The sequence below is a fragment of the Fusarium phalaenopsidis genome (assembly GCF_050370095.1).
Source record: "Fusarium phalaenopsidis strain FUZ10S chromosome Unknown contig_32304, whole genome shotgun sequence".
In the NCBI taxonomy this organism is placed as follows: Eukaryota; Fungi; Ascomycota; class Sordariomycetes; order Hypocreales; family Nectriaceae; genus Fusarium; species Fusarium phalaenopsidis.
In genome coordinates, this window is record NW_028145404.1 from 61,248 (window position 1) to 80,709 (window position 19,462).

The window sequence follows — 19,462 nt, forward strand, 5'->3', positions numbered from 1 at the left end:
TTGTCTGTCCTGCTCGAAACACCGCCCTGCCAAAACCATGGTCATCTAGCAGAATCCCTTCAGAGTCGCCAGGTACGCCGTTGGTCTGCGCCGCTTCCAGTCTCTGATGTCATGTCGTTCAGATTCGATACCTCGTTATCTTGATGCCGAAGAGTTGAGCTGGCATGTGTTTGTCGCGTGGGTTGCGGTCGCGCTGATGGAATCCTACCCCTGTAGCACATTCTCGCAAGCTAATCTCCTTGGGGGCTCAGCAAAACAGGTTTCCGCGTGGGTTCCGCACCCCCTGTTCTCCACAATGTGATGGAGGGTAGTGGTCATGCGTACATCCGCGTCTTAGGTCGCATCGGGGCACGGTAGTGCCAGAACTCCGCACGACGATCCGGGATCCGGCATGTGAAAAGAAACGACTATCGCTTCCCCGGTCGGCTTGGTCTCAGACAGGGACCACAGTTGAAAGTAGGCCTCCAGCCACCTCGTTCCTCAACTCTCCATCCCCTGGTTACAGCAGTCGAGCAAAATGACTTCAGATAAGGCAAATGCGGAGTCAGAACGGGCTGTTTCGCCCCTTGACGAGACAACCCGTACAGATGCCGCACCGGCTGCAGACGCCCAGAGCGACAACGCTTCATCAGACGACCATGTTCGGGACAAGAAGGCCATTCCAGGCCCCAGCAAACGACAGAAGCTCAAGCAGCATTTTGGGCGATTCAAGTGGTGGTACCTGCTTGGACTCATAATTCTTCTCGCCATTCTACTCCCACTCTTGTGAGCTCCCAGCCCGAGAGCAGGAGAGATCCCAGCTAACATAGACTACACCAGTTTCAAAATCATCATTCCAGCGATCATTCAAAACATCCTCAATGGCCAGAAATTGCAGATAACCAGCGGTGCTCTCCAGGCGCTTTCGCCAACTCATGTCAACATGAGCCTACACACGTACCTGGACACGCCATTGGGTGTGAAGCTCGATCCCGTTGACCTCTATTTGTACAACAAGAACACGAAGCCGTACTCGCCATTCTTCAAGCTTCACCTTCCGGAGCAGCACGTCAACCACAAAACAGATCTCATCATCACGAACCAGACCCTTTTGGTGGCCAATGAGACAGAATTGCTGATATGGTTCAACCAGTTCTTCGACCAGCCGAAGGTCAAGTTGTCCCTCCAGGGCGAGCCTAACATTTACCTTGGTACTCTGAAGTACAAGCGCAGCCTTGACAAGACAATTGAGGTCCCTTCTCTGACCTACCTCAGCGGCTTTGGGCTACGCGACATGGAGTTCATGCTCAAGTCAAACGACACAAAGTTCAACATGAAAGGGCATCTGAACATCCCCAACTCTGGAGTTCTGACCCTCGGATTGGGTAACCTCACCTTCAATCTCATGTCAGGGGAAACAAGGATTGGCTTGGTAAACCTTTACGACCTTCAGCTCAGGCCTGGGAACAATTCGGTTCCTTTTGACGGGAACTTCTTTTTTGATGAGCTTGTGCCCAACCTCTCAGAAATCCTTGACAGTCAGAAAGAAGCGCTCAGCCATGGTTACATCGAGCTCGTAGCAACAGGAAACTCCACCATAGTCAACGGAGAACACGTCAAGTACATCGAAGGCGTTTTGAACCGGAAGCACATCAAGTTCACCGTCCCTATTATAACACTCCTTGGCGACGTTGTCGGTGGCTTGCTGGGTGCAGACCAAGGCTCTCTGCTTGGCATTTTCGGCGGGGCTATTGGAAACTCTACCTTATTCGAACATTTACTTGGCCATTGGGAGGGAGAAAGCTCAGGGGGAAACAAGACGAGCACACGAAGCGTGGTGAAAAGATCGAACTCGAGCAGACCCTGGATGTGGAATCTTTTGAGATTGGGACTTAGGGCTAGGAGCAGGTAATGACAGTTATTCTTACTAAGAGAGTACATCGGGAGATTTGACCACAGATAAGACGCTAGCCTGTGAGGGAGGAGTATGTGTCTTGACAGCGCTTGATTCTCGTCAGGTATCGCCCACTGCTAGTTTGCCCAGCTCCCGTGACATGGCGGCATGTAGACAATGAGACAGGATCTAGAACCTTATGCCCATGAACTATTTAACCTATCAGCATTACCTGCAGAATGGCTGCAGATAACAGCGTAGCGTGAGTGACAGTAACCAGGCGATGGCGAACATTGGATAGAACGCCGCTCAAGAAAGGGTTCATGACTGCCTAGCACAAATCGCCAGGGAGATACGGAAATGGATCTATCAGAAGTTGATACCTGTGGCAGAGAGTAGTTAGTTATTTCCGAATTCGGAACCGTTCCAGCCAGCCACACCATGGCCTACAGAACTCTTGCCAAGGTGCTAGAGTAACTAGTTCTTCATGTCCGGCTATTCTTATCTAGAGAAAACTCATCAATACTCTGTAGAAAGGTCTGGATCATGCGGTCTAGAACGAATGTGGGACAACACCCAGACGGACCATTACCCTCGACCAGTAAGGCGCAATCAAGACTGCAGAATATGAGACATTCACTCATGACTATTGAAATGTCCAGTCTGGACCGCAGTCAAAGGTGAGCTAAAGTTTTAGTCCCGAGCTGGTGCGGGCTGAACCGCTAGGTACGGAGACATACACCGATAAGATGGCTTCGATATTGGACTCTAACACACTGTCTGTTTTCTACAAAATTCGGGGCGAATAGGTAATATTTCTGCTTCTTATGTCTATATATACCCGTTCTCGAAACTTTCCTTGCTCCTTTCTATCCGTTGTTTTTACTACAAGCCCCAGTTCTTACCCCATTAGAAGACCTCATCTTCACACGTTCCACCAACTCAGAAACCAACATGTCCACTACCAACGGCTCTGTGGATGGCGGCGAAGTCATCGCCTGCACCGTCAAGCTCCTCCCCCGGTCTGAATGGGGTTCGGCAGCTACAACCGCCATTTCTAACAACCCGGCAAACGCGCCCGTGATGGAGATGCTGCCGCGAGGCACGACTGGCGAGAGCGTTAATGTTATACCAGACCAACGCACTTTACTCACAACTAGATACTGGGGCAGCTCTGGCGTCCGTCTCAGCGTGGGCTTCCTTGATAACCCTCCCGTGGATCTTCGCGATCGCATCTTGAGCCACATGAACGCCTGGGGCAAATATGCGAAAGTGCAGTTCCTTAATACTGCCTCCGGCTACGCAGGCGACGTCCGCATTGCATGAAAAGCAAAGGACGGGCACCGGTAATACTTGGGAACGGATATCCATCGCCTATTTCATGTCGGCCCAGGGCTTGACAAGGGATGAAGTGGTTGCTCTGATCCTCACGCCACAGGACAAATCAGCCTTGATCGCAACAAATGTTCCGGATCCAACGTCTATCATGTCCTATTCGCTTCCGGCCGTAATCATGAAAGATCGAGTCGCTGTACTGGGCGGGAAAAACATAAATGCCACCGACGGCCAGTTCGCAGACTCCATTTACCAAAAATTCCCGGGCTGGCAACTCCTAGACAACAACCCCGCTACCTCCAGTATCGTTGCGGACTCTGACGCCCGGTACCAGATGCATAAGTCGGGACTGATCTGGAAGTACACGGGTACTCCTTTGACTGGCTGGCAGCTGCTAGACAACAATCCTGCTACCAAGAAGACTGTGGCAGCCAATTGAAGGCTCTATCAGCTTCACAACACGGGGAAGATCTGGAAATACACCGGCACCCCCATCACAGGCTGGCAATTGTTGGATGGCAACCCTGCCACTGCCGATATCATTGCCAGCGGCGATGATCTGTACCAGCTACACACCACAGGCCGCATCTGGAGGTACACAGGAACTCCCATGACTGGATGGCAGGAGCTGGACAACAACCCAGCAACCAAAAAGATAGCCGCCGCTGGAGGAAATCTCTACTAGCTTCAAAAGACTGGCTTGATCTTCAAGTACACCGGAGTGCCACTCACTGGATGGCTGAAGCTGGGCGAGAACACGGCCACCGTCGATATCGCTGCAGGAGGTATACCAACTTCAGGACTCAGGAAAGGTTTTACAATACACCGGTGTTCCAGTGACGGGCTGGAAGCAACTTGACAACAACTCGGCGGCAAAAGAGATCGCAGTAGTAGCAGGCGGAGGTGGAGTCTACCAGATCCTCAAGACTGGGGAAATTTGGAGGTATGGTACCCCGGACCTGGCAGCATGGAAGCAGCTCGATGGAAACGCTGCGGCTACCAGCATTGCGATAGGAAAGTGGCCCCATCAGTTGCACAAGACGGGCCTTATCTGGCGCTATACAGCGACGTGGTAGAGTGTATCTCTTATGACTTTGGCGTCAGCTGTGACCGGCTGATCTCAGTTCTATGTCAACGATGGTCAGGATGCCTACTTTGGCGATGCCAGCGGCAACTTCGCTGGCTACACGGCCATTGACGCTCGTCTTGTCGTATGAACGTTGGATTCGGGCTGTCGAACGGCTGAATGAAGCTGAGACTGAGTATTGTAGATGGAGATGTAGAGTATTTCGTTCTACCACACTAGCAATCATTTGTCTCGCCGTCGACACTACTACTTTAATCTTGATTGCATTTGCGCCACTAAGATTACATTAGAATCATCGTAATTAGCCCTCTAGAACTCCCTTTGATTCCTTGCCCGATTTGTCAATCGCTGGGCTGTCTTGACCAACCGTAACACCGTCATAACTCTGCACTTCCAACCCGTGGGCATGATTGGCACGGTTAGCCGAGTCCACCGTTCTCAAATAGGTGTTCTTTCCCATAGTTACCCAAAATAACAAAGAGAGCAACAGCATAATACCAAAGACAGCGATGGCGTAATTCATATCGCTAGATGTTGGGTTGGGCCCTCCTGGAAAGAAGAAGAACACAGCGGTGACTACGCAGTAGACAACTGAGATGTAATTGGCCGCCGGACCAAACTTTCCAAGAGAAAAGGTCCTCGGTGGAAGCTTATCGCGACCAACGACCAGAAGGACCACGATGGGGATGGCATAGGAGATCGTGAGAGCGATGGTACTGACAGCAAGGACGGCAGTTAAAATAGTGGTTGAAAAGAGATAGAGGACCCCGATCAAAGAAATGATCAGACATTGAAGCCAGAGTGCGCGTGCGGGGACTTTCCAGGTCGGGTCGACGTAGGCAAAGTATGAAGGGTAAGGCAAGCCGCCGTCTCGTGCAAAGCCCCAGGTTAGTCGCGAAGCCGACGTAAGGACGCTGATACCCTGACCGAAGCCGTTGAAGATGAAGAGAGCAGTCAACGCCGCGCCTCCGGCCAATCCCAAAGCATTCACAAGAACCTCCACGAATGGGAATCCTGTGGGGGAATCAATGACTTGATCGATGTCTTGGATGCCAAAGAGGCATGCAACCATGAACAGGAACCCCGAGACGGCGCCACAGATGACCGAGAGATACATGGCCTTCGGGGCGTTGCGTCGGGGAGAAGGGATTTCCTCGACCATGTGAATGACGGCGTCAAATGCAGTCAGCCCTACTCAAGTTAGATTCCATCATATGGCGATATCTGGGATCACGAACCGTAAGCAGCTTGAACAAGACCGGTAAACCAAGTGACTCCGTCAGGCCAGCCCGTTTGGTTGATCCAAGCTCCAAACACGAACGAGGCCGACTGAAAGCTAAGGTCTGGCTTCGTTCCAACAGCGATCACAATGGCCATACTGATGACGATGAAGAGTCCCACGAACCCGGCGCCGATGAAGTTGTTGAAGTAGGGCAGTGTCTTATCGCTGCGGCATGCGACGAGGTTGAAGACGGTAAAAAAGACGGTGATCGCCACGTAGAGAAGGAACTGCACATAGCCTTTCGTAGCACCGTCCCAGTCATTGTCGAAAATGACATTCATGCCAAGTAAAAGGTTCGTCATGAAGCTGTTTTGCGAAGCTGTCAAAGTCCACCATCCCAGCGTGTTGACGGCAGCACAGCAGTAAGACAAGAGGCGACCAGACGGTCCGCTCCAAAGACGAGAAACCCAGTATGCCTGGCCAAGGGCCGTCGGCATGCTACTGCAGAGCTCGCCCATTGAGGCTGCGACGCATAGGTTGCAAAAGGTGACGAGGCACAACCCCCAGAAGATGCTGACTGGGCCTCCTGTTGTTAGAGCTGCGCCTAGATTCTGGGCGAATACGGCCCAGGTGCCGAGGACGCAGAAAGCCATGGCTAACATACTCACAAGGCTAAACTTGCGAGTAAGTGCCTGCTCGTGACCCAATGCAGCGAGATCCTGCGCATCGACTTCGTTTTGGAGCCGCCGGCCCCCTCTTGTGGAATCCTCAGCATCGATTTCGCCCATCGTTCCTTGATGCACCATACTGCTCGCGTCGATTTTGGGTCAAACGGTCTTGCGGTAGGGTTGGGTGGTGATGAGACAAATTTGTGGTTGCAAACTGGGCTGCTGGACATCACAACTTCTTAAGGGTTTGATCTAAGTGGGAGGCCTTGAGTAATGCTCACGCGTGCAGTCCATGATAAGCAAGCTGTTGTTGGGAGCTGGCAGGTGGCCCAGGCACGCCAGAGTCAAAGTGGTTAATCAACCGCAACCCCGCGACCTGGGGCTGGTTGACACTTGCTCAAAAGGGTTAATCTGCCGCAAGCTCCAAGATGATCAACACATGTCACCTGTAACTGGAATTCTTCCCAAGCGTAATGGTAATTGACATCGCGGGGTTAATTTTGATGTATTTAGGTAGACTTTAGAGCTCTTATCTATATAAACAGATTCGAAACAACCTTGATAGAATTGTTCGTCTCAGTCTTCCCATCTGACTTGATTATGGCGCCAACCACGCCACTCTGTCGTCTGCTTCTCGCAGCTGCGTCTTGTCTTCCTCTGGTCTTTGCTTCCTCCATCAAGTGCAAAGGATGTGCTGCAGACACAGTAATGCTCAATGGGTCCATTTACACCCTTGACGAGTTTTCATCCAAGCACAATGCTATGGCTATGAAAAACGGTTTCATTACTTTCCTCGGTAGCGACGAGGGCGTCCAGCCTTTGATCGGTCCGGATACCCTAATCTTCAATCTTGAAGGTCGGATGGCAATGCCGGGCTTGGTCGACGCTCACATGCATGTCATCTCAGGTGGTGCAGACCTCCTCAAGTGCAGCATGAACTACCAACCACTGGGTCTGAAGGAGGTGCTCGACCATATCCAAGGATGTCTGGACTCGGACACTGACAAAAGTGATGACGACTGGCTTGATGTCATCGCTCTTGACTATTACACCTTGTCCGATGCCACTGGGGGCGTGACGAAGCGGGATCTGGACAAGCTCAAGACGAAGCGACCTATCCTAGTACAATCAGCAGACCGACACACCTTTTGGGTCAACTCAGTTGCTCTCCGTGCCTCTTCCATCACAGCCGCCACCAAAAACCCTCCCGGCGGGGTGGTTGAGCGTCTTCCTGGTGGCAAAGAACCTTCCGGAATTCTACAAGATAATGCGAGTGATTTACTAGCCGGCCCTGCTCCGCCCACACCCGAAGATGACATCAAGTCTGGAAAGGCTGCTCTGAAGCTGCTTCGCGAGCAAGGCGTTACGGCTTTCCAGGACGCTGCCGCAGGCCCAGAAACCGGCAAGGCATTTGCTGCGATCAAGAAAGAAGGAGGCCTTAGTGCGCGAGGATTCTTCGACTATAGGATCGACGCACCCAACTCGACGAAAGAGATCGAGGCCTTGGTGCAGGACGTCCTCAATGTCACTTCGACGTGGAACGATCCTACGGAGTTGGGTCCAGACCCAACTCTCAAGTGGCATGCAGTGAAGCTCTTTGTTGATGGAGTCATCCTATACCCAGCAAACACCGGGGCACTTCTCGAGCCGTACTTCATGCCAAATGACAACGGCACCGTCTGGGAGCCTGACCCAAAGGCTAGGCCTGAGCCGTACTGGAGTAGAGAAATTTTGAGCGCAGTCCTCGCACCTCTCATTTGCAACCGCATAGACGCTCAAATGCATGTCGATGGTGACTTGGCAGTTCGTGTTGCCCTCGATGCTCTGGAGGATGTCCGCACCAAGTACCCTCACCTGAATGACTATCGAGTCGGGCTTGCTCATAACGAGCTGACCGACCCAAACGACTGGCCCAGGTTTGCTGAGCTCAAAGCCGATCCCATCATGAGCTTCCAGTGGTCGCAAGCTAGCTCAGTTTGGCTTCCTAATGGTTTAAAGAGCATGGGACCAGTCCGTTCGAACTATCTTGAGGCGTGGGGGCATATCGCCGCCTTTGGTGCTCGGATTGTATATGGAAGTGACTGGCCGGTAAGTGTAAAATTGTCAGTTGGTTTGAAGAACTGTTAATGAGCTAACCGAATGTTCCTATAGATTGACCCTCTTGATGAGTGGCTTGCGATCAAGGCCGGCGTTACGCGTTCTGGTGATCCGACCAACCCCAATTCCCCATCTTCGCAGGGTGCGCCGTACAACGGCACAGGTATCCCTGGGCTTTCACTCACCCGAGAGCAAGCTATTCGGGCCATCACGACAGAGAGCTCGAGGTTCGTCAGGGCCGACCAATACATAGGCTCGTTGGAGGTTGGCAAGGTGGCAGATGTGATCATCTTGCAGTCCAACTACTTTGAAGTCCCCGATGATGAGATTGCTCGCCAGAAGAGTTTGGTGACCATGGTTGGTGGCGAAGTGGTGTACATCGCAGAGGGCGTCGATTTTAGAAACGGTGCCGTGGCCAAGTTTCCGAACAACGACACCATTAGCCAGACTATTAAGAAGAGGAGTGTGGGAGGCATCCAGGGCAGCTCATTGTCTGAAGAGGGGCGGGAGTCAATGCGCAGGTTGGCTGTTCGCAATGCCTGTGATCATGGAACCGGCCACAAGCACTGATTGTCAGTTTGAGAAGCACCGTGGTCACCAGCTTAGTGAATCTTAGGTGCTATAGCCCAACGCAGCGTGCTGCTTCCCATCTTCGTGGTCGAGGAGAGACAACAAATCACGTTACTGCTACGGTTTAAATTTCCCGTGCCAGCGTCAAGATCATCCTTCTCATTACCCACTGAGGCATCAAATGTGGCCGCCTAAGGGATGGTCCTTGATTGTACACAATGTTGCGGGGATGGGAGCGATCGGCAATTCTCCAGGCCATCCATTGCTAACTCTGCGGGGTAAAAGTGCATTTGATAGTGTAATAATATGATATCTGCATCGCACCGCCGGTCCCGGAAGTTCTACGAGCCTGCTTCCACACTGAACATGCGTGCAGTCAAACCGTTTGGTGAGCGCGAGGGCCGGCGGCGGCGGTGACATCATGGTTCGCGCCGACTTTCCTTTTTGGACCCCAGTGGCTCGATTAAGCCAGGCCTGATTGGGTAAACCAACCGCACCCCAGGTGGAAACTAAGCCAAACTTGTGGTAACCGTTCAAACGATAAGCATTAAACTTTGAGTGCTAATGCGACGTATTGTCATATGATCATTATCAAAGATACCCGAGGACACCATCGAGGAGGAAGAAAGCAGGGATCTTGTCCCTCCTTGGGAAAAGAAAGGTGGCATTAAACTACAAGACTTATCCTCCAGCTTTTAACGTGGTGACGGCATTCGCGTGTCCCTTGCCCATGAACACAGACCAAAACATGTCCACCGTGAAAGTGTTGACAAAAGATCGCCATCTACATCAAACAAATATCTCGATATCGTGGTTCCACTTGTATCTCCGTTAGTCCGACGTGATTAATCAAGCGTCCATGACAGCCTAAGAAGACGTGCTTACCTTTATCAACCCAGTGCGGCCACGGGAGGCCTGGCTCAAGATCTCGAATTTCCCAAATACGATGGAGGGCGCCAATAACGTCTCCACGATTATACGATACTCCTCGAGGCTCCCGAAGTCTCTGTTCGACCACATCCCTTACTTGCGGCTCCACGGCCTCACATCCAGCGACAAAGAGTGGGAAGACGATGGCATAAGATACATGCGACGTGGGCTGGATCTTGGAGATCTCGTCCACAACTATGCGTGTCTGTCGACGTATGAATGGCGCTGTGAACGGCAGACCATGAATGCGAGCGTAGAGCAGAATGGAACTTGCCGCGTACATGGATTCATTGAGTGCAACCACAGCCACTGGATCTGCACCATCGAGTGCCGACTCTGAGACACTTGCATCGCGCTCACGAGCTTGGAGGAGGACCTCTTCTGCCTCGGCCACTCTGCTTTGCCACGTTGAAGGAGGCTCATAATCAGCTCCAACATCAAGCTGGGAGAGTTGGCTTTGCAACAGCCGGCCAATTCGCAATAATGGGTTGACGAGGCGAGGTGAGAACGTGTAAATGGGGTGGCTGACCCAGCTTTGAAATGCGTTGGAATACTTCTGCTCGATTTCATCCTCTCCCATCTCGATCATATGGTAGATTCGGTCGCCAAGAGCAGGGTTGGGCTTCTGCAAAGAACACAGCGTGCATATGACAGTCCAGCGGTATTCCGTCAGCGTTATCTCGGGATACGACTTGGACGTGTTGGCTTCTGGTTTCCATCCCGCCAAAAACTTGATGACAAGCTGTGACGCTATCCGGAGATAATCGTGACGCTCGGGCCCAAAAGAGTAGAGTAAGGTAGCTGCGTAGACGATGGAAAGTAGATTGCTTTCATCGCGTGTCGAGCCTGAAAGCTGGATTTCCATGGACCGAACCGCCTCAGAACATGTCACACTTTTTGTGGCGACGAAATCTTGCCGCTCGAATCGTAGCTGATACTGGGCGGCACTGAAGCAAAGGATGGCTCCACGTAGGGCAGCGTTGGAAAGCGCCATGTAAGGGAGATTGGTGACGTAGGGGTGCTGATATGCGTACAAGTGACCAACATCCTCCCAATCCAGGCATAGGAAATCGGTCTCGGCTGCAGAAAGGAAATACTGCCACAGGAAGCGCCTCTCCGGCGATGCGAGCATGTCGTCTGGCCAAGGCATCGGGCAGTAGAGTTGATTCGGTGAGACTTCTGACAGGAAAAACTCGGGGATGGCCACCGCCATTCCACTTGGGGGGGTATTTCCTTCGTTCACGGTATCCTTGGCTGAATTATGTAATTCTGTTGGGAATGCCGTTATGCTAACGGAGTTATCACACCAGGCTTCTGGGATAAAGCCGGGAGCGGGAGAGTTTGAGGTATGGATGGTTGCTTGCGATAGATGCCCAAGAGTCAAGTCAGAATAAGCACTTGGACGAATAGGCGTTTCGCATAGACCATGACCCGCTTCTGTGAAATCCTCTTGATGACCATCCGGGGTATGTAGAGAAGTTTCAAGGGTGGATAGAAGGGTCCGCTGCGAATGCGACAAGTCCGTTTCGACATCCCTATTGGGCTCCGATGCGGGCGACGATCCCAAGAGCCCTTCAGTCCATCGTTCCGTATTGAAAGCAGACGGGGTGAATGACCTGAATGTCTTGGGCTCGCAGATCTGACCTGTCTTAAGGCACTGGGAGCATTGTGGATGCTTATGATCGCACTGTCCATAGGTATGTATCATAATCAGAAGTTCCGGCAGACGATGTGGTAATCTCACCTTGCGCTTTCTTTGGGAACATTGCAGGCATGCGCCCATGCGTCTGTTGTATGGGGCGCTCATTTGGGATGCGGGGGGGGAGGGAGGTTCAGTAACAGGCTGCGGATATGATGGATGCGACGGAGTGGACAAGACGTTGGATAAATCGAAAAAACACCACGTGATGGAGTGTACGGACAGGGTTGATGGTTGGTTGAGGACTCGAGGTGACGCTGTGCCTTTGCTGCGATTTCCCCAGGGTTATGCAAGACTAGCACGCTGCCATCTGGATCCTGTACGATAGAGCCAATCAAACATGAGATTCTTCGAATGCGATAAGAGACTAGAGAAATTAAGGCTAAAGCTCTATCCCCTTGGATTTGCAAACGTCTGTGCGCCTAATTCTCTCTTGAGCTTAGACACTCCTACACAAGACTACACACTTCTGCGCTGCCCCTTGATGTCTACCGAGGATATCAGAATCACCAGTGGCATCAATTTTGCCAAGTCGCACTAGCCTTGCTACATGAGACGGCTATGGTAGACAATTACCACCACTCACTATCGGCTGACCTCGGCGAGTTCAATCCGCAACACAATTCGCCACCCTCTACGTGAACCAATCGTCAAATCGTATGTTTTATCAGTGTGCCCTTTGATCTTGTGTACGACGGAGATGTCTGAAAAACAAGAAAATCGTCAATGAACCTAACCTCCATGCCGGCCTTTGCGTAAGCGTCTCGAGCCGCCGGCACCCGTGATGCGCATACTATGTACTAAATGGCGCCATGCGTTCGGTGCAGGAGTACATGTCGGGGCGGTAATAGACCTCCTGACAACCTCTTTACCAAGGCCAATCACAAACTTGACATTTGTTCTAGAGCTAATGGTAAGTTTGCGGCTCGCTGTCTGCACAAACTCCTCTATGTCGTGAACGTACTACGAAGTAACCCCAGGAAAACTTCTGCGTAGCGACCTCTATCTACCTCATCTACGATGATATAGATTTAGAGGCACTCCGTATCAGGCCGGTTACCCGCCATCCGGGCGCAAAGGCGTAGGGTATGAACTAATAGTCTTCGATGGGCCAGGTTTCTTAGTCAAACCTGTCGACGCAGCCTATCTTCTATGCCCAATTCGAGAGTAGAAAATGGAAGATTGGGCGAAGAATGGTCTAGCCCGAACGGCGGTTCACATGTGCTACACCTGCGTGGGGTTCTCCCTTCCAAGCAGCCAATCTGCCAATAGACTGGCTCAGTGGCACCCAAGAAAGAATTTCAGCTTTCTTATTCCAGAAAACCCACATACCTTAATGGGACAAACTTCATAGCCACGTCTCGGGCTGTCGCAAGTACTTGATGTTACAAGGGTTCTTATGCTCTTGGCTACATACTTGAATCTAGCAAGATGTCTATCAATCGAGTCTGCAGTACCGAATAGCTTAGGGATATCTCATACCTCCAGGAGGGGAAGAGAAACACATAACTCGCCACCTCAAGCCATACTCAAAACTTTGGTATGCTGTGATCTCCGAACTCCCTGGAAAGAGACCTGTGAAAGCCGGTGGTTGAAATATTTAAAAGGGAAGCACGTCTTCCACCTGATATAGGATCACAGCATTTTCTTTCCGATCATCCAACACATCCACTACTCGAAAAGCACCCACGAACATCAACCGCAGCCATGAGTCCTGAAGTCCCCCAATCTACCGGCTCCAACCCTGATACCCCCCTCATCAAGACAGAAGTCTTGATCGTTGGGTCGGGCCCCATTGGTGCTGTTTTTGCTCGCACCCTCGTCGACAACAAAAAAAAGGTCCTGATGATTGACATCGGAGAGCAGTACGTAACACTTAGCGGCATGAAGAGCATGAACTTTGGCTGATTTGGCATTTAGGGAGACGAGACGCGTGGGTGACCACAAGAAGAACAGTATGGCCGTCCAGAAGGACATCAGTCTGTTTACCAAGTGTGTTCGCAGAAGCCAAGTCTTGAAGGTCTTTCGCTAACCGGTTGACAGTACTGTCAAGGGAGAATTGAACCTGCTCTCCGTCCCGACCAACACTACCGATGTTGTCCTGGAGCCATCATCGTGGGCCCCCAAGTACGCTACAATCCACACCTCGCTTCACGCCGGCCATGTAACTAATAAATCCTTCAGGGCGGATCAGCTCGCGTTCATCAAGAATGGTCAAAACCCGGACCAAAAGCCCTTTGAAAACCTATCGGCGGCGGCTGCATCCCGCGTTGTCGGCGGCATGGGCTCCCACTGGACGTGCTGTACTCCACGTGAAAATCCCATTGAGAGGTCAGATCTCTTCAGTAACGAGGAGTGGGATGGCCTGTACGACAGGGCAGAGAAGTTGTTTGATACAACCGAGACCGCCTTCGACAAGTCCATTCGTCAGCAACTTGTCAAGAAGACCCTCGAGAAGTCTTTTGAGGGCCGCGAGATGAGAAGCATGCCTCTGGCTTGCAAGAGGAGCGAGAAGAACCAGAACTACGTCGAGTGGTCCGCAACTGCCACCATCTTGGGAGATCTCTCGGACCCCAAGAACCAGAACCCCCTGTTCGAAATCAAGCCCAACACCCAGTGCCTTGGGCTTGCTCTTGGACCAACCAAACAGGTCGAGATGGCCGTCGTCAGAGACATCTTGACAGACAAACAGTACTACATCAAGGCCAAGAAGTACATCATCTGTGCCGGCGCCGTGCTTACCCCCGGGATTCTGTTCAACTCTTCTGAATTTGGAAACTATGATCTGGCGGATTCGCTCCCAGCACTGGTAAGTTCAGCAGCAACCGGAGGTTGGAGGACCCGCTAACATTAACTTCACAACTAGGGCCGCTACATGACTGAGCAGCCCATGGCATTCTGTCAAGTCGTCCTCAACAGAAACCTTGTGGACAGCGTCGAGAAGGACCCCTACCATCTTGGCTGGGACAAGTATGTCAAGATTCACCGAAAGAGACACCCCAATGACCCACTTCCTTTCCCATTCAACGACCCTGATCCTCAGTGCTATTTCCCTCTTTCTGAAAAGTATCCCTGGCACACACAGATTCACCGCGACGCCTTTGGCTATGGCCAAGTTCCCCCTACCGTTGACCAGCGTCTCATCGTCGACTTGCGCTGGTTCACCTACATGGAACCAAAGGAGAGCAACTATGTCGAGTTCTCCAAGACTTACCAAGATCAGTTTAGAATGCCACAGGTACGTACGGCTTGAGCCAAACGATAAACACCCGTCTGACTTTTGCAACAGCCAACCTTCCACTTCTCCCTGGATCAAGCCGCCCTGGACCGTTGCGAGGGAATGATCACTGAGTAAGACCCCCAAAAGCTCTTTTGGTGTCCCTGAAGTCGACACTAACTTCCTCCAGTATGGTTGATGTCGCAAGGAAACTCGGAGGCTTCCTGCCTGGAGCCGAGCCCAAGTATCTCGCTCCGGGCTCCGCCCTCCACATCTGCGGCACCTATCGCGCCGGTGAGAGCGACGAGGACAGTGTCGTTGACCGGTTCGGGAAGGTCTGGCACCAGGATAACCTCGTCCTTGGCGGCTGCGGTGTTATCCCCACCGCAAATGCCTGCAACCCGACCCTCACGGCTGCTTGTTTTGCTCTTGCCGCGGCGGACAAGATTGTTGAAGAGCTTGGGGCTGCACAGTAAAGGATCTCTCTGAGAACCCGGGGCCAAGTAAACGGCTTAGGGCCTAGCCCTACTTTATCAATTTCCATTCTTCAGTCTGACAGCTGATTTCGTAGTAATGTTATTTTAGTATGCTCCAAGCGTTGTGCGGCATTGGTGACATAATAAGGCGGCTTTCTCCGTGTACCTAGCAAGAGGGCCTTCCATCCCCACCCTTGCGATCCTCCCGACCACTTACAAAGAAGCCTTCATTAAGCTCTGTGCCTTCTACGTGAATATAAGCAGTAACCTTGGTTCTATTGCGGCCGCTAATGAATAAGGGAGATTTAATTGAGTTCAGCCTGATTTATCAACTGAGAGCAGTGTCTGAAGTTGGTGATATAGCGCTGTCGTGTCTTGGAGGATGTCTTGAATCCGATGTTTGACGACTGACCTATCGTAGGGTGAGGCGCTAGTCTCATCCTCTCGCTGAAGGTACGCAGTTACGAGGCCATGATCGCTTGGGTTAGATGCGTCGGATGAAAGCTTCTGAGATATAGTCTCAACATGCCCAGCCCAAATTGCAAGCCGTCGCACAACGTTGGCGCGGCTAGAGATCGCTGCAGCGTTGATCTGCACATTTGGGACCGAGTGAGGTTGTAGTTGTTCGAGGAGATCGAAAGCCAGACCACAAAGACCGAGGTGGATGTCTTCGACGAGTAACGGATCAGGGAGGAACCAGTCAGGATATCTCATCATCATGGACAATTTGACGTGGCGACCCGGACCTTCGCGTTTTTCCCGATAAGTAAAAGTGCCGAAATCATAACAGTTCCGTAAAGAGAAGGTTGATGGTAGGGGTGTACCGAGCTCTTTGGTGCGCAGCCTGGGACATTGCCGATAAAGGAGAGATAGCTGCGTGTCTACCTTGAATAGATTACAAATAAGTCTGCATTGTTTAGCTCATGAAAGTTATAAGGGATTAAGCGTTGCAGGAATGTGAGGATAACGAACCTTTTCCACTCGTCTATAAACATACCTATCCAAGGGCCATAATCACCGGGAAATTCGCTCTGAAGGATGCTCTGCGCACGAGATTGTATGAAGAAGCCGGTACTCCGCATTGTCTCAATTAATTGACCACATAAGCGGTTGGCTCGTGCTGACGTTCTTTCTTGCTTCGGATTGACGTCAGCTTTCTCCATATCGACCCGAAAGGCATGCACCAACAGCTAAGGATAATCCGAAGATGACATTCATCAAAATGGACTGGTAGGTCTCAAGCTGTCTCACTGTATCTGGGGTCCTTCTACCTTCCACGGCCGGTTCCTACACAGATGTCAGCTTGCTGATGTCTTCCAAATGCTGTATTAGAGAGCAGACACACGCACCGTTAGCTGCAGATAATGATCCATTAGTTTCTCGTGAATTGTGACACTCAGATGTCTCTGGTCTGTGGAATGAGAAAAATAGGACCCAATCATCAGGACAGATACCGCGTTGTCATAAGGCTTCTTCTTGAACTCGTAGGTAGCCGCGGTAATGATATGCCATCGATGATGAAAACGATTGACATAAGATTCAAAGCAATCTAGCATCCACTTTTCCATGGTATCGGGGAAATCTGTGTCGTGCAAGGGACTCGATCTGGGCGGTGATGTAGATAATTCTTGAAGGATCATTTTTAGACAAGCCGTATCATCAGGCGCCTCGGGCTCAGCAGTCGCATCAACATGCAGAAGCGGGGGTGATGAAACATTCAGAGGGTTGTGTGAGCTTGTGCCCATCATAGAAGATGCGCCGCTAGTCTCTACTATGGTTTCAGGTATCGTGTTCTGGGCAGGCTCATCTGTAGAAATACTGTGGGATGAGTGATGATCGAAACGTGTCGTGTCGTGTCCTCTAGCAAGCGCCCCTTTTCGAGCCCTGGAGCGACGCAGGGAATAGTGACAAGGAATCGACTTTTTCTTGCAAAACGTGCAATCGACGACTCCATTGCCATCGCACTTGGTCTTGTTTGCACGACAAGCATCGCAAGCGCGTGGTCTAGCTGGAGGATGATCTTCATGAGTGGTCAAGTGACGCTGGAGAACGTCTCTAGAAGAGTTGTTTAGACTTATACCGATCTCAAGCAACTTGCGGGATTCTCACTTGCGCCAATAAACCTGCCCACATATGTGACACTTATGTGGTTCTCCGTCATGAGTGGATTGGTGACGTCGGAGATGCTCTTTGCGCATGTAGCTCTTACCGCAGTCACAAGTGAAGCGGCTAGTAGGAGCTTCGGACGACTGGGTCTCCAAGAAGTTCTGTACATCGTCTCCGCTGGGCCTAACTATAAAAGGGATTAGTCGGCTACCAAAGCCCTAGACTATTATAGCCGTGGGCGTATAGCAGGCCATGATAGTGGGGAGATACATACTTCCATGATCACTCATTCTATCTTCTGATATGATGCAGAATCGTGAAATGGTCAGGGTCTAGGGACGTCACCGAAGTGGGTAGTTGACCTGGGCTGAATCGGAGATGATGGAGTTAAGGAAAGTTCCGTGGAGAGATGCTGCAAACGGAGATAATAAAGTGGGGTTGGCGTGCCACTAGCCTATTATGGGATCGGGGGCTTATTAACCAAAGACTTCATCGGCATTTACGTGGGCTGAGTTTCATGCCTTGGTCCCAGGGTAGGTTCCCACCGTTCGCCCAAGACCTTGATGTCGGTTGGTATATATAACCTCCTGGACTACCGCCTATGGGGCCTCCAATATCTACTGTTACTCAACGTCTTCTCACATTCTTCATTGACACTACAATATGGCAAACATGAAGGTTCTAGTTGTAACGCCGAAAGACAAGCTAGTGGCCGTGCAAGACATACTTATCCCGGAGCCCGGCCCATCAGAAATCTTGATCCGGGTCGGCGCTGTTGCCTTGAACCGAGTTGACTGGTTGTATACGGCAAACCCTGTCGCTGCCCAGGATCGCCGTGTAGTTGGGAGTGACTTTGCGGGTGTGATCACGAAAGTCGGCACAGATGTGGAGAAACTAGATGATCCCCGTACCCAAGTCGGCACGCGTGTTGCAGGTTTTGTTCAAGGCGGTATGTCTCACCACGCGGTGACAGGTGAGATTTATATGTTTGCTGACGCATTATTTCATACTCAGCTTGTTCTGTCAACGAGCGACCGGGTGCATTTGCGCAATACGTCTGTGTTGAATGGGATCTAGTGTGGCATGTTCCTGAAGGCATGTCTCTCGGGGAAGCCGCCAGTGTCAGCATGTGCGGTCTCACTGCAGCCCAAGGAGTATTCAGTAGGCTTCAACTTCCGTGCCCCTTTTCTGAGACAGAAGGCTTCGGTAGGCTCGGGCTGAAGCCTGAGGACGAAGTCAATGTTCTCATTTACGGAGCGACCGCGTCTCTGGGCCTTTTTGCGGCACAGCTAGTCCGATTGAGCGAGCAGTTCTCAGGCACAAAGATCCGTCTCATTGGGGTGGCCAGTGCATCCAAGCACGACTTGCTGCGAGAAAACCCCTACAAATTCGATGTTTTGATTGACTACCACGACACTGATTGGCCCGAGCAAGTCCGAAAATTGACGGAAGCATCCGGAGGTGTTCATTACGCCGTCGATGCCGTCTCTGTCTCACCGACTGTTGAACAAGTCGATTCGATTCTGGCTCCTGATGGTCGTTTTGCAGTATATCGAAGTCCGGCTCTCGGGAAGTTCGATATCAACAAGCTGCAGCACAATCCCATGATTGGTGCTGTGTGGGAGGGCTTGGGCGTGGAGATTGGTTATCAAGGTACGCAAGTTATCCGGGTAAACGTGCAACAAGTTCACCTTGATGGCTAATCGATTATCGCAGGCGCCAGCATTCCAGCAAACCCAGAGGCACGTAGATTTGCTGCCGAGTTTTTCGCGTTTCTTGGTTCGGAAGCCTCGCAAGGAAAAGCGAAGTTGGCAGGCAACCCAATCCGCCAGATGCCTGGTGGCCTCGAGGAGATTGCTGATGGTCTTGCGCTCGTATCTCCAAACAAGATACCTGGGGTTCGCCCGATTAGTGCGGAAAAGGCTGTCTACACTATTGTGTAAGGCGATAGTTAGAGTCTAAGAATGCCTCTAATTGTGCCTAAACAGTGATAATCCAGTTTACCTTCTAACTCCTCCCTAGCTCTTGTTGCAAAAGTGACATCCGTCCGTAGCCGCTTTGATGCCTGCGATATGTGGATTTATGGCTATTGATGTGCAAAATTGACGAAGAGGGGACCGACTATGGAACAGCCAAGGGTCTTGAAAAGCCTTGCGGGCATTTCTGGGGGGGCAATGGCAGG

At 51.4% G+C, this 19,462-nt stretch overlaps 7 protein-coding genes across 7 annotated transcripts; 5 read left to right on the forward strand and 2 right to left on the reverse strand.

Annotated features, from left to right (window-relative positions):
* Window positions 1-517: 517 nt before the first annotated feature.
* Window positions 518-1,891, forward strand: LRP88_09358 (DUF3712 domain-containing protein; the record flags this gene model as incomplete). Its single annotated transcript, XM_083245844.1, has 2 exons — window positions 518-765; window positions 820-1,891. 2 exons carry the CDS (start codon window positions 518-520, stop codon window positions 1,889-1,891), a joined length of 1,320 nt encoding a protein of 439 aa, XP_083096957.1.
* Window positions 1,892-2,827: 936 nt separating this feature from the next.
* Window positions 2,828-3,199, forward strand: LRP88_09359 (uncharacterized protein; the record flags this gene model as incomplete). The annotated part of the gene is made up of 1 exon (XM_083245845.1): window positions 2,828-3,199. One exon carries the CDS (start codon window positions 2,828-2,830, stop codon window positions 3,197-3,199), a length of 372 nt encoding a protein of 123 aa, XP_083096958.1.
* A 1,397-nt stretch (window positions 3,200-4,596) lies between these two features.
* LRP88_09360 (uncharacterized protein) lies at window positions 4,597-6,323 on the reverse strand (the record flags this gene model as incomplete). Its single annotated transcript, XM_083245846.1, has 2 exons — window positions 4,597-5,486; window positions 5,534-6,323. The coding sequence occupies 2 exons, from the start codon at window positions 6,321-6,323 to the stop codon at window positions 4,597-4,599; spliced, it is 1,680 nt and encodes a 559-aa protein (XP_083096959.1).
* A 630-nt stretch (window positions 6,324-6,953) lies between these two features.
* Window positions 6,954-8,852, forward strand: LRP88_09361 (amidohydrolase family-domain-containing protein; the record flags this gene model as incomplete). Its single annotated transcript, XM_083245847.1, has 2 exons — window positions 6,954-8,273; window positions 8,337-8,852. The coding sequence occupies 2 exons, from the start codon at window positions 6,954-6,956 to the stop codon at window positions 8,850-8,852; spliced, it is 1,836 nt and encodes a 611-aa protein (XP_083096960.1).
* A 547-nt stretch (window positions 8,853-9,399) lies between these two features.
* Window positions 9,400-10,914, reverse strand: LRP88_09362 (uncharacterized protein; the record flags this gene model as incomplete). The annotated part of the gene is made up of 2 exons (XM_083245848.1): window positions 9,400-9,413; window positions 9,738-10,914. 2 exons carry the CDS (start codon window positions 10,912-10,914, stop codon window positions 9,400-9,402), a joined length of 1,191 nt encoding a protein of 396 aa, XP_083096961.1.
* Window positions 10,915-13,188: 2,274 nt separating this feature from the next.
* LRP88_09363 (uncharacterized protein) lies at window positions 13,189-15,174 on the forward strand (the record flags this gene model as incomplete). The annotated part of the gene is made up of 7 exons (XM_083245849.1): window positions 13,189-13,346; window positions 13,402-13,473; window positions 13,525-13,608; window positions 13,666-14,290; window positions 14,348-14,719; window positions 14,771-14,832; window positions 14,889-15,174. 7 exons carry the CDS (start codon window positions 13,189-13,191, stop codon window positions 15,172-15,174), a joined length of 1,659 nt encoding a protein of 552 aa, XP_083096962.1.
* Window positions 15,175-17,952: 2,778 nt separating this feature from the next.
* On the forward strand, window positions 17,953-19,223 carry LRP88_09364 (chaperonin 10-like protein; the record flags this gene model as incomplete). The annotated part of the gene is made up of 3 exons (XM_083245850.1): window positions 17,953-18,229; window positions 18,295-18,933; window positions 18,997-19,223. The coding sequence occupies 3 exons, from the start codon at window positions 17,953-17,955 to the stop codon at window positions 19,221-19,223; spliced, it is 1,143 nt and encodes a 380-aa protein (XP_083096963.1).
* Window positions 19,224-19,462: the final 239 nt, after the last annotated feature.